The following is a 12673-nucleotide window of genomic DNA, read 5'->3' as shown; positions in this document are numbered from 1 at the left end:
TTTGAAGACACATTTTTTAGGCCATTGCTGAGAAACCCATTAGTTGAATGTAGTGAAAGACACAGTAATACAACTGTCAATTTGATGAATTTTCAAGATCTCTAAGGATTTACAACACCCTTTTAAGTGGACAGTTACTGTAATCGATCTGTGTCCTAATGCAATATATAAACATTACAGACTGACACTGGCTCTTGGGTAAGCTGCTGATTCTGTTGATCGACAGGTGATAGCTAAGCAACAGATGTGACAGAGACAAAAACAGCTGCATCCAATTTAGCTCTTGGAGGGCGGGGTGATAACAAACATCAGACTATGAGGAGCACATGTGCAACTCCTCATTTGTCTCTGGGGCTCTTGCAACACAATGGGAATAATGTGTGAAGACAAATGAACAAAAAGACGTAAGTTGCTGCGTAGTGAAAAGACTTGCTGCTGGGGGGCAAGTGAAATGCTACATGTTTCCTTTGTCGTTACAGGTTGTTCATTCGTAGACAACTAAACCATTCTCTTTTTGTCATGACTGCTATTGAATATCAATGGCAGTGATCAGGAGATATGAAGGACACTCAAGGTCTATTTGACTTTATCCACACTTTACTTCTCATCCCTATTCACGATTCATTAATGAGGAAAGCCATCAGACTCTGGGTTACTACTGAATGCCTTTGTGGGCAAGTTAAGTTGCTGTGCTGTACATGCACTGGGGTTTCCACATTGATCTGAATTTCGTGACATTGTTTTTTTTTTTTTGTAGCATTCTCAACATTAGTGCCCAGCGAGGTTCATCAATAGCGTGGTGTGCTGTCCTGCCACCTTGGCTAAGAGTTTTGTATTAATAAACCAATTTATCTGTCTGTTGTGGTGCAAATTGGGAGGACTTGTAGGATCGACGACGAGCACACAGTCACGATTGCTGTGGTCGCACTGTATGTTCAGACTGCTTACAATGTAAGATAGCCAACATACATTTTTGACATGCCAGAAATCCAGTCAGATCAGAATGGAGCTGGAACATTGATTTTAACATCCTCTACTTGTGCGTCATGATCCTGCTCTAACTAACTGCACAACAAATCGGATGGGAATTTAGCCAGATTCTAAAGTTAGTCGGATCAGACTGAGTCTGGGCTAAAATTGGTCCAAAAATCAAAAAGTATGGAAAGTGAATGGTTTAAATGTATAGTCTTTTCGGTAACACTTTACTTGACGGGTGAGTTCATAACACATTCATAGCAGCTGTCATAAACTGCACATAAAGCATTCATGACTGTTTCATGAGACATGACTCAACATTCATACCAAACCTTTCATGCATGTGGAAGACAGAACGACGAGAACTTGTCAAAATAAAAGTCTAAAGTAGCAAAGCAGCATTGCCGTTTTTGGTCCTAACCTCTTACCTGATCACGTCACATCTGAGTCAATGGGCTACTCCAGTGCCAAAAAGACACAACATGGTCAAGCAAATAATTTTTGTTTCATACAATGTATTTGTTTTATGATGTAACCTTTGCAGATGATTTCTCATCTTTTGCTACTGGGAATGTCCAACCATTCCAGGTTACACAAATACGGGTCAGCTGAATGTAGGCTAGTTTACCTCCCATTTACAAAGGCTGGAGAGATTAAATTAATGGTATCCAGGTTACACAAATACGATGTTGGACTTTTATTTTGACAAACTGTTGTCATTCTGTCTTCCACATTCATGAAAGGTTTGGTATGAATGTTGAGTCATGTCTCATGAAACAGTCATGAATGCTTTATGTGCAGTTTATGACAGCTGCTATGAATGTGTTATGAACTCACCCGTCAAGTAAAGTGTTATCGTCTTTTCTTAATTTCTTCAACCTTGACTTGGCCCAGTAGCAGGCTATGCTATCAGCACACCCTGAACCAAATGTATCTAAGATCAACAAACATTTAGCACTTTGTGCCAAGCAGATCCATGCACTGGGAGTGGTGCCTGATGACTGAAGACTTGTTTTTCACCCTCTGCCCTTTTCGTTGTTGATTTAAAGCAAATGATGAGGAGGGAAATGTGCCAAAGTGCCAGTCCCCTCCGGCCCCTCCATAGCCTTGGCACTCGAGGTTATCGTGTTTTAAGACAATCAAGGCCCCCTTTCCCCCTTTCCGGTACAGTAGAAGACAAAAAGACAGCTGACAAGTTGTCCCAGGCCGTTGAGGCCCATTGGCATCCTAAGGAATGTGCTTCCTCTTCAACTCCCACTCCCTCTTAAGGGATTTCCTCTCTGTGTTGCAATCATGGACACTACAGATATGTTGGACATGGCTGGTTTGGTAATAGCCCTGGTAGTCTTACCATGTATCTATGTTGCAGGAGTTTGTTGTTGTGTTGGGATGATGCTGTTCAGTCTGACACCTGTTCTCAATCAGAGTGCATTTCACTAAAAGTTAGACAAAGTCTAATTTCATGGGCAACATTTTCTCATTTTCTCAAGCAAATCAAAAGGAACTGGAAAAGGAAATAAGTCTTTCTCAGTGCAATTGGGTCTGCACAACTGTGACATATCATGAAGCATCAAGCTAACATTTGACACCCTAGTCAATGGAAGTAGACCAGATGGTATCCGTAGCAATAAATCTCTTTTGAAGAGGGATAGAACCATGAAGGTATTCCATGGTCCCTGATTGGTTCACAGAGGCTGTCTCCTCCCTTGGCAACCTTTATCTCATTAAAAGGCCCTGATGTTTAGTCTACTACTCGGGGCTTATTTTCATAACATTGCCTCTGGCATTCAAAAATATCTCTCCCCTCCTCTCAAATCTTTAGTAATGGGGCTTTAACGTGAACTCCTTAACAGATGACACAAAACACGGAAACTTGAGTGAACAGGTGTGGGTGAGATGGAAAAAAAAAGTGCAGATGTGTGAATTGTTCTGTCTGCTGCATTGTTTTTTGCTGCTGTGGTGATGACATTCTCTTTAAGGTCACACTAATGCCTAAATGGAAAGAGGTAAAGGTAATGAAGGGCACAGGATTAAAGGGATTGGGAGAGGAGACTCACCCTGCCTCCTTTCTCAGGGTAGCATTTGCAGCCTCCACTGCAGTCTCTTCCCCCACATGGTCCGTCGTACTTCTTACCCCCCTGTGAGGAAAAGAAAGACAGAGTCAGCTTAATTTTTGACTGGTGAGACGAAGGAGGCTTGCACTGGACATTTCTCTTGTACCATAAACATTCCTTAAACATCCCATCCATTTTAGTATTTCAACTGATAGGACAGGTTGAGTTCATGATTATGATTGAGCTAGAACATCTGTGTCATTATTAATCTTCTTTACAGAAGATGTATGTTTTTTTTCTGAAATGATTTGACTTGGTTACTTTTACACTGTAATAAACCTTAAATCTTAAATCTTACACATTAAAGAATACTGACAAACATGATTGATACTATCCATTACATTAGATTAGATTCAATGTAATTGTCATTGTGCAGAGTACAATGTGTCTAAAAAGCAGAAAGGTGCAATGTGATATACACAGTATAGACAGGTGGTATGGTGGTGCAAAATAATTCAAATATATTTACTAAGAAATGGACATGAGATTACTGTGTTCTGAATTTTATGTAACTAGACTACTGAAAATGGACAATAAATCCACATTATATTCTCTACAATAGAACAGCTTTTGCACGTCAATGTGCCCTTTTTATTTTTTTTAAAACGTTCAGCAAAGTATATCACAAACCCCTAGTGATCTGAACAACACTCTACACTCCACAGAGTTGGAGATGACAGAGCAGATATAAAAAGCAGGCATGATGCGTGGTGTCAGAGGCCTGCAGTCCTAAAAGCCTGCATGACCATATAAGGCCTTTGGACAGACCCACTCATGAAATGCATGTGTCCAGTCATGATGACGTTTCCAGCAAGTAAGGTCAACATGCGAATAAACTAATATATGTTAGCCATTTCATACAACCCCTGACAGTCCCAAAGGCCTCTGTGAATGGATAACTTTTTCGGACTGTTTTTGTTCTGTTTGCAGGCTCTCATGGCTGAAAGTCGGTGACACGCAGCTGGCCCCCAGAGCTCCCACCTACGCACTGATTCCAGAGACTGCTTATTCAGTTCAGTGCCATGCAGGCGACACGGTCCCTACGTTGTCTCCAGGCAGAAGGGAACACGCCGACTGCACAACTGGAGGATTTCCAGCTTGAGATGCAGTTAAGTAGCTGGTGGAAGAAACAGAAGAACCCCCCCCCCCCACACCACCACCTCACACGCTCGCTTGCTTGAGATATTCAGCTCAGTGCACACAAAGAGCACATTGAGCCCCCACCACCCCCCAAAAGGCAGTCTCCACAAAGGGGTCTTTTTATGCAGGCGACACAATTCTTTCATGATCCCCTATCTGTCAGACAAAAAGACGTCTTCTCATCCTTTTCCTCTGTGGAGGAATGCAAAGTGGCTCCATTTCCCCCCACACGTGACTCCGTGGGTCTGCTCCAGACATGCCTCCTAAACACGGGGTACACATCGAGAGAGAGAACACGGCACTGACACAAAACACGTTCTCACGCGAGAACTGGCCCCATTGTTCGACCAATAGGAATAATCATTGCAGAAGACAAGTAGAACAAAAACAGCCAAACAGGCAAAAGGCCAAAATGGATTATTTTCACAGCACGTTTAAGCAATTAGGAACAAAAATAATGAATAGCTATTCCAGGTGGGACACCTCTGTATTGTCTGGGCTGAAAATGAGAAGCATCAGGCAAAATGCCAACCCTAAAATAACAAAAGATCCAACAATGTGTAACTTAAATGCCAAGACTGATTAATCAACAGATAGTTGATGGCTTTTCAGGTGGGAAGTGCCTTATTGTGTTACACCCGGTCCCGGGAGTTCCCTTAAGCTCAAAGACTCAAAGATTTTCCCAGAAATCACCTCAACTTATTTGTATGGGGCTTCATAAGGTCACCGATGGAAGAAAGGATAAGATATTGGTCAATAACAACATGTTTTTGTTGCTCTTTCTGCTGTTATTGTGCTGTTCTACACAACTCTGTGATCTCCATCGTCATTGGACGTATTTGGAGTATAGAGGGGTTTTCACCTCTTCATTGCTTTGCAGAACACTAGAGAGCCAAAGAACACTCAAGCTGAATGAATACAAGCTGAAGGTTCAATTTAACGAAGAACTGCGCTGTGAATAGGACCTCTCTGCAGGACGTTGAGTGTCTTTTCATTCACTTTGTCTGTAAAACCTGTTAAACGCATGACTGGACCATGGCATGTCCTCAGTAAACACAGGCAGCAGAAAAACAGTCTGAGAGAATCTTTGTAACTTCAAACATTTGAATGCAGTGGGTTTCAGGAAACTTGACCGAATAATAGAAGAAACCCAGACCAAAAGCAAACCGCTATCGATGCGCATGCTGTTTCAATTGCTCAAGACCCAAAGTGGTCCGGACGCAGTTGGCCACAACAATCAACACAAAGCTCTTTTGATGAGAGTGAGCAACAGTCTGACTATGAGGTCTGACATCAGCCTAACTGCACAGACGAGACCATCTAGCAACACTTGCAGCATCACCACAAGCCATTTCCCCCAACAAATGTCTCAAGACTGTAAAGTACACCCTGCCAACACATGGAGCACAACATGGGGCAACACTCCACCACTTACACACACAAATGTGCGCAGACATAAACACTGTAAAACAACAGTAGACATGTTTTATTTAGGCCCTGGGAAACCTTTTGAGCCTTTAGAGATGCTAAAGAGGAAGTACTCACTGGTTAACATTAAACATTTAAAAACAGTAAACTTTGCTTTCCAGTGCATCAGTAAAAATGCCTTTAATAGCTGACATCCATTTTCTTGAATATAAGGCCAGATTGGTATAATTAAAATACAGCTATGTGTCTTGACACCAGTTAAAATCTGCCATCATTTTCTGTATGGGCACCCATGCAGCTAGCACTGAAAGAGAGCCAGATTATTCTCCATCTACACACACCAGACTAGATGAGTGTAGGTGTGAGTGAGACGTAACATAATCCACAAGGAATGTAGACTGAAGAATGATTAAAGTGCTGCAGTAATTTAGTCTGTATCTCAGCATCTCTATGAGTTACAGATATGTTTGAGTTGTTGACATCATTCAATAATTAGATGTCAATGACCAAATATAAGATTTTTTGAGAGGAAAAAATATTAATAATAACTTAAACACTTACTTAATAATACACACACTGTCTATTTTTGAAACAATCTCATAAGGTTCTTTTAGGTTTTGGATATTTGCCATTCAGATTTTTTGTCATTTGGATATACTTTCCTTCTTGGTGGGCTTTACGATCACTGTCTATGAGGAGGCGATGTTAGCCAGATTGATGTCTTCGCTGAATGCGAACATGTAAGACGATCAGTCAACTGTGGCCCACTCCCTTTACATCCCATACGGACTGGCGCCCGTTCTCTCTCTCTCCCCCTCCACTCTATCTCTCTCTCAGTCCCTCTCTCTCTCTCCCCCTCCACTCTATCTCTCTCTCAGTCCCTCTCTCTCTCTCCCCCTCCACTCTATCTCTCTCAGTCCCTCGCTATCTCTCTCTCTCTCTCCCTCTCTCTCGCTCTGCTTCATGTGTAGTAAATCCGGCTCATATGGCCTCAAACCCAGCCACTGGCGCTGATAGCGCTGACACAGGCTCAGCCATTATTTCTGCCTTATCTGCAGACTTTACTTGAGACTGCAAGCAGCCGCCTCGAGTCGCAGGCACCCTACCAAAAAAACAGTGATTGACTGTGTTTTGCTATGGCAGACTAAACACAATGAGGAATAGGATCAAATGAGCTTTGAGCAGACAGTAATGTGCTTTATCTCATCAGCTGCTAAGAGGTGCTTTACCACTCCATTTGTAATAAATGAAGAAAATGACAGGCTAGATCTTGATCTCATGTCAGTTAATTTAATGCAATTTAAGTCGTGATGACACCCCTGATTTCTATTTGAAGTGAAGCCAAATTTCACCTAATGCAGGTATGTGAGTCTCAGGTATATGAGCCTTGCATACACACACACACACACACACACTCACACATACACACACACACACAGCGAGAGAGAGAGAGAGAAAGAGAGATAATGACAGATAGAGCGATAATAACTAATGCTATAACCGCCCAATGTGTCTGAATAGGAGATGCAATGATACAGTTTCAGTGATTTCTAACCAAAGTGAATCTAAGTTATGAGCTGTGTAAAACACTGATTTCTAACCAAAGTGAATCTAAGTTATGAGCTGTGTGAAACACTGATTTCTAACCAAAGTGAATCTACTGTAAGTTATGAGCTGTGTGAAACACTGATTTCTAACCAAAGTGAATCTAAGTTATGAGCTGTGTGAAACACTGATGGCTCCAAGCATGTGCCTGGTCTTCTATTCTGATATCAGTCAGATCTGAATCCAGGCTGATCTTACTGGGTGGTCAGTTCTGTCCACCATATCCCGTGTTTTCCTATAATACATATGTTGTGTGAGGTCTGTATGTTGACATAATGTACACTGACATTTGACGATAAGTTGTGAGTTAGTGGGTAGCTACAACTCCCTTAGTTGCCAAAGACGATGACCATACATGAGGTTTCTATGAGCTGAATAAACTTGTCTTGGCGAGTTGGACGTCAGTGTGTGCTCCTGTGGTCAGCTCCTTGCGTGAGTCACAGCCCACTGGGGACATGAGTCAGACTTAAGCATTTCGTGGTTTACCGCAAAGCCAAAACTATCGTGGCTGAATTTTCTGGTCTGTGCAGCTGATGCAAGCCAACAGGTGTCTGGCTTCGCTCTGTCTTCAGAGGGCCTGAAAGTCCCTACACTGCTGGAGCAAGTCATAGCCTGGTGGAGGGGACTACCCCCTCTTCCCACAACCCTCTTTCCCATATTTTGGAGGAACTACTTGAGGATTGCTACAGCATGGACTGGAACAGATGTTTGGAGCCAAGGCGCAAAGAGAGCCAGGAGCACAGAGTAGCAGTCTTGCTGCCCAAAGTGGATCGGGTCCAACAGACAAATTATGCCCTTAACTGCTTTACGGTCAGTTCCCACATTTTGCTGCAGAGCAGGATTGAGCAGATGGCCTGGGGAAAGTGGGTCTTTGATCAGAAATTAACATGAGAAAGTAATGATGGAATTGTAACATCTGGAGTATACCATGAAACGTGGTGTAACAAGGAAAAATGTTAGGAATCCAGTAATGGTACAGAAATCCACCAGGGGCTTTCACAGGACTAAATATCTTAAATGGGTTACTACAGCAACCCCCATTGGACAGAGTAACCTGCGTCATGATTTTTTATGAGTCGGTATGGATGTTAAAGGTCCTTATATGTAAACTCGTCATGGTCTGGCAAAACTGCCTCCCAACTGCCTCCTTATATTGACCTCAGCATCGAGCACCACCCTCACAGAGGGGTCAGCTGTGGCCTTCTGGGAAATCCAAGCAGTTTCTGCCCACTCAAAAAAACTCCCAGACATTTTCTGGCACTGGCCTTGAATTGTCCTCTAGAGATCAGAACACTGCAGTCATTTAGTTCCAATAGAGGAAATATTGCCTGCAGTATATGGAGGGAATGTGGCAGAGGAAATGGATGTAAAACTTCCTATCAAATGGTAGATGACAGATGCAATTTGATTGTGGGGTGGAAGGAGCATGTGTCATCTGAAGGTTCCTGATACCGTTAGCTCTCTAGCAGGGTGGTCAGAGCTTTGGGAGTTTGTTACCTCCCAGGAGAGGACCCTGTCAGAACCGTATCAGCTCTGCCATTTGTCATGGCAGAAAATTCTTGGTAGAAAATTTAGCTTAAACAGTACAAGCCAGAGCCAAGAGCTTGAGTGAAGCACAACTGAAAGCCAGAATTTCCAAAGAGACTCTTATGAAAAGAGACTCTTTTTAACTGAAATAGTCACTGGTAAAAACGGCTTGTGTGCACATATCATCATCCTTGACTTCTAATCTTCAAAGACATCTGACAGAAATAACAAGGCTTGCTGCACATCACTCATACAGAGTGCGCAGCAGTGTCAACCTAGACACTGCTCAGTTTACGTGCATGAAACTGTGATATCAAACACAAACATCGGCTCTTCCTGACTGCCTGCTGCTTTCCCAGGATCCCTTTCACTCACATCAGCGGTCTTAAACTGACGGCCGCCACCAGGGAACCGTGTTTGATGTCCCTGGGGCACACCCAGTCACACCAGCGTGTCCGAAAGCAGGGCGATTTTCACAAGAAATATGGCACTTTGTCAACTCAACACCATGCTCTTTGGCACCCTTGGCCTTGGGGATGAAAGGGAAATGGGATCTTTCCTGGGAAATCCAAAGGGCTGCCTGGGTTGAATTGTGATGCTGGCACATCAGTGGCCAGTGGTGACCAGTCTGTGGATTTAGGTGCTTGCCCCCAACCTCCTGACCCTGATCGATCCCACTCCAATCTCAGACCATGGAAGATGACCCCCGCCAGGGGAGGTAAGGTGACCCTGGTGGCTCACTGCTGTTTGTGGAGCCAGATATGGTTGTTTTTTATAATGAAGGCAAGCTTTGTCTCAAAGCTGGAGGTATGTGCCTTGAACCCAGAAACATGAACAACAAAATAACACCATTCAAGCCATAATAAACTCCTTCTGCTGACAAGGACGTTTTCCTTTTAGCTTTGCTTTTGACCAGGCATCTTATATTAACCCATTCTAGTTGACTATTGCACCAAGCAGCTGATTATACATCCTGGAGAGAATGTCGTCTGCCTTAATGATTCAAAACTTGAGTTAAAGATTGCCTCTAATTTGTGCAAGGGGCATGTACACCCCAGAGGTTAAAGTAGGTGCTGGACTCAAAGAGACTTAGATGAACATGAGTAAAAAGTCTGCACACTGGAGCTCCAATTGATAAGATGGTTTACAGTAATCACCGTGTAACCACAAGTTTAACGTTTCGGGCCACATTGCCTTTCCTCAGACGATTGCCTCTAAACCTTTCTCCATGGCCTTCTGTTACCTACATTGCTATTGGGGCCAACAGTGAAAGGATGCCATGCCACCTGTTATGTTTCGATCCTCGATACCCTCCGGAGTTGAGCTGGGTTAATACACACTCACATGCTACAGTACAGGAGTGGGAGGTTGAGGCCTCCTGACTGCATCATTATCTGGAAGAGTAGGAGCATAAGTGGGTGGATTTGGGAGGCAGAAGAGCAAAGACATTAACTCTGACTCTTCATGCCCAGAGGGGCAGCGGACATGTTCCATCTGCTACAGGGTGTGAATGCAGCAGCGCTGGATCCTCTCACAAAATGACCCCTCATACCAGTACAGTACACTCCCACCCTTCTCCTTCAGAACTGACATGAGTGTGTGTGTGTGTGTGTGTGTGTGTGTGTGTGTGTGTGTGTGTGTGTGTGTGTGTGTGTGTGTGTGTGGCTGTGTCTATGTAACAAGCGTGATAGGTAACATTTTACATTGATATACAATGTCAGAAAGTATACAGCATGTGTCAGTATGTGTGTGTGTGTGTGTGTGTGTGTGTGTGTGTGTGTGTGTGTGTGTGTGCGTGTGTGTGTGTGCGTGCGTGCGTGTGTGTGTGTGTGTGTGTGTGTGTGTGCGTCAATGACAGACAGAGGGTAAGCAAGAAGAGGGAGTGAGAGAAACCTAACGACTGAAAGTAAGACAGAGAGAAGAAGATAGAAAAAAGGAGGAAGGAGAGGAGAGAGAGAGAGAGAGAGAGAGAGAGAGAGAGAGAGAGTAAAAGTATCTGGGAGCTCATTAACAGGTCATTAATCTTGTCCTGGGGGCCTCTTGCCCGTGGGGGTGGGGGTCGTGCCCTGCGGCAGCCAGCAGCTATCCCAGGCATGTGTGACTGGGATTTGCACAGCAGGCCTCAAGTCCACAAACTGAGCGCGCCCAAAGGTCTCACCCGAATCACCAAAGAATGGGGGCATTACAGCTTGGTAATCCATGGTATCCAATGGCTTCAAACACAATTACCATTGATTCAGTGCCTGGAAACAGACCTCGTCCTGTCTACTGCAATGGGATAACTGATTTTTGGGGAGAGCAGTTGTTGATGCATTCACTCTTCATGTTCCTTTCTTTGCTTTTTTTTGTTTTGTCGATACAAGAAAGGCTACAGAAAGATGAGGTTGAGTGGTGTGGTTGGTATCTGGCAAGTTGGCCATCGGCACATTGTGTGTGGGTAGAGATGTACACACACACACACACACACACACACACACACACACATACCACTCAATACATCTGAAGATTCAACACAACTCCTGAACCATTCATTCATTCATTCAAAGATCTCATCTCCATGATTGCAATCAAGAATCCACCCTTATCAGGAATAAAAGACTGCAATTGGAGTGACACTACCAGCATCCTCTCCAAGCACAAGACACAATAAGAGCAAGCCCATGAATGAGGTCTGTTGGAGGGGTTGCATTACAGAGCACTGCAGGGCTAGCAGACCCCTATGTGAGCTCAGTCTGAAGGCCATAGAAAAGGGCTAAGGGCTTAAGCCCTAGACACACGACACTGGGCTAGACTGTGTGCATGTGCTTGTGTTGTCTGGGTGATTGAGTTTGAATTGGGGCATACGTGTGCAGGGTTGGGTCAGATTACTTTGAAATGTAATCCATTACTGACTACAAATTACATGGTAATTTTTGTAATCAGTAACATAATCAGTTGGATTACCAAAAACATGTAACGTAATCTGATTACTTTAGGATTACTCTTAAACTACTTCAATAAATATGCCCATTAAGTAAACGACACCACCACATAATTGATGAAAGAATTTTTCTCCACTCTTCTCCAAACATCTCCACCTCAGGAGGAAAAGATCAGGCAGTGTGCCGAGAGACCTGCCCCAATAGTATGTAAGTTAGTAAGTAAGTATAAATTTTGATCCTGTGAGGAACATTTGGTCTCTGCATTTATCCCAATCCATGAATTAGTGAAGTCGAACCGGCAAGCCCAAAGGCCGAAGCCCTAACCAGTAGGCCATGGCTGCCCCAAAAGGCAGCATTTGAACATTAAACCACACAATGATCCAAAACATACAGTCAAACAAGGCAAGAATTGGTTAAGAGAGAACAATATCAATATTTTAGAGCGGACCTCAATCCGTCAAAAAAGTGAGCACAAGGCCAAAGTGATGGCAAATAATCGTTCCTGCCTCAAAACCCAGATTGCTGCTAAAAAGGTGAAGTCTACAATCATTGTGGAGACATAAAGAGACTTGGTGGGTATTATGAACCATTTTGATAGCTGTGGTGGTAAATAAAGATGTTTCCAGTGATTGTTTAAAAAGGGTATGAATCATTTTGGGAAACGAAGGAGTGCGCGCCCATCACAGGAGTGCAGGTGCTGGACCAAAAAAAGTAACAGAGAAGAAATAATAAAAGTCCGCACACTGATTGAAGCTCCCAAACGTGGATTTATTTGCACAAAAATAAATGTGCAAATAAATCCATGTTTGGGAGCTTCAATCAGTGTGCGGACCTTTATTATTTCTTCTCTATGAATTATTTGGAACACACAATTTTTCATAAAAATTAAAAAAAAAAGTAAACAAAACAAATAAAAAAACACTTTTTTTATTCCATGTTTTTACCACATTGTCTTGCAACCTT

The 12673-nt window shown here is 43.2% G+C and overlaps 1 protein-coding gene across 2 annotated transcripts in view; it reads right to left on the bottom strand.

The window, feature by feature from the left end:
* The window catches only part of col4a2 (collagen, type IV, alpha 2), a 77173-nt gene that overhangs the window by 50421 nt on the left and 14079 nt on the right, over positions 1 to 12673 (bottom strand). For both annotated transcript variants that reach the window (XM_042084651.1, XM_042084652.1), the window contains exon 4: positions 3033 to 3113. In XM_042084651.1, coding sequence (XP_041940585.1) covers positions 3033 to 3113 — 81 coding nt within the window. The remainder of the gene's footprint in view (positions 1 to 3032; positions 3114 to 12673) is intronic.

The sequence above is a fragment of the Alosa sapidissima genome, chromosome 2, assembly GCF_018492685.1.
Source record: "Alosa sapidissima isolate fAloSap1 chromosome 2, fAloSap1.pri, whole genome shotgun sequence".
NCBI classification, from domain to species: Eukaryota; Metazoa; Chordata; class Actinopteri; order Clupeiformes; family Clupeidae; genus Alosa; species Alosa sapidissima.
This window is presented reverse-complemented; position numbering and strand designations above follow the sequence as displayed.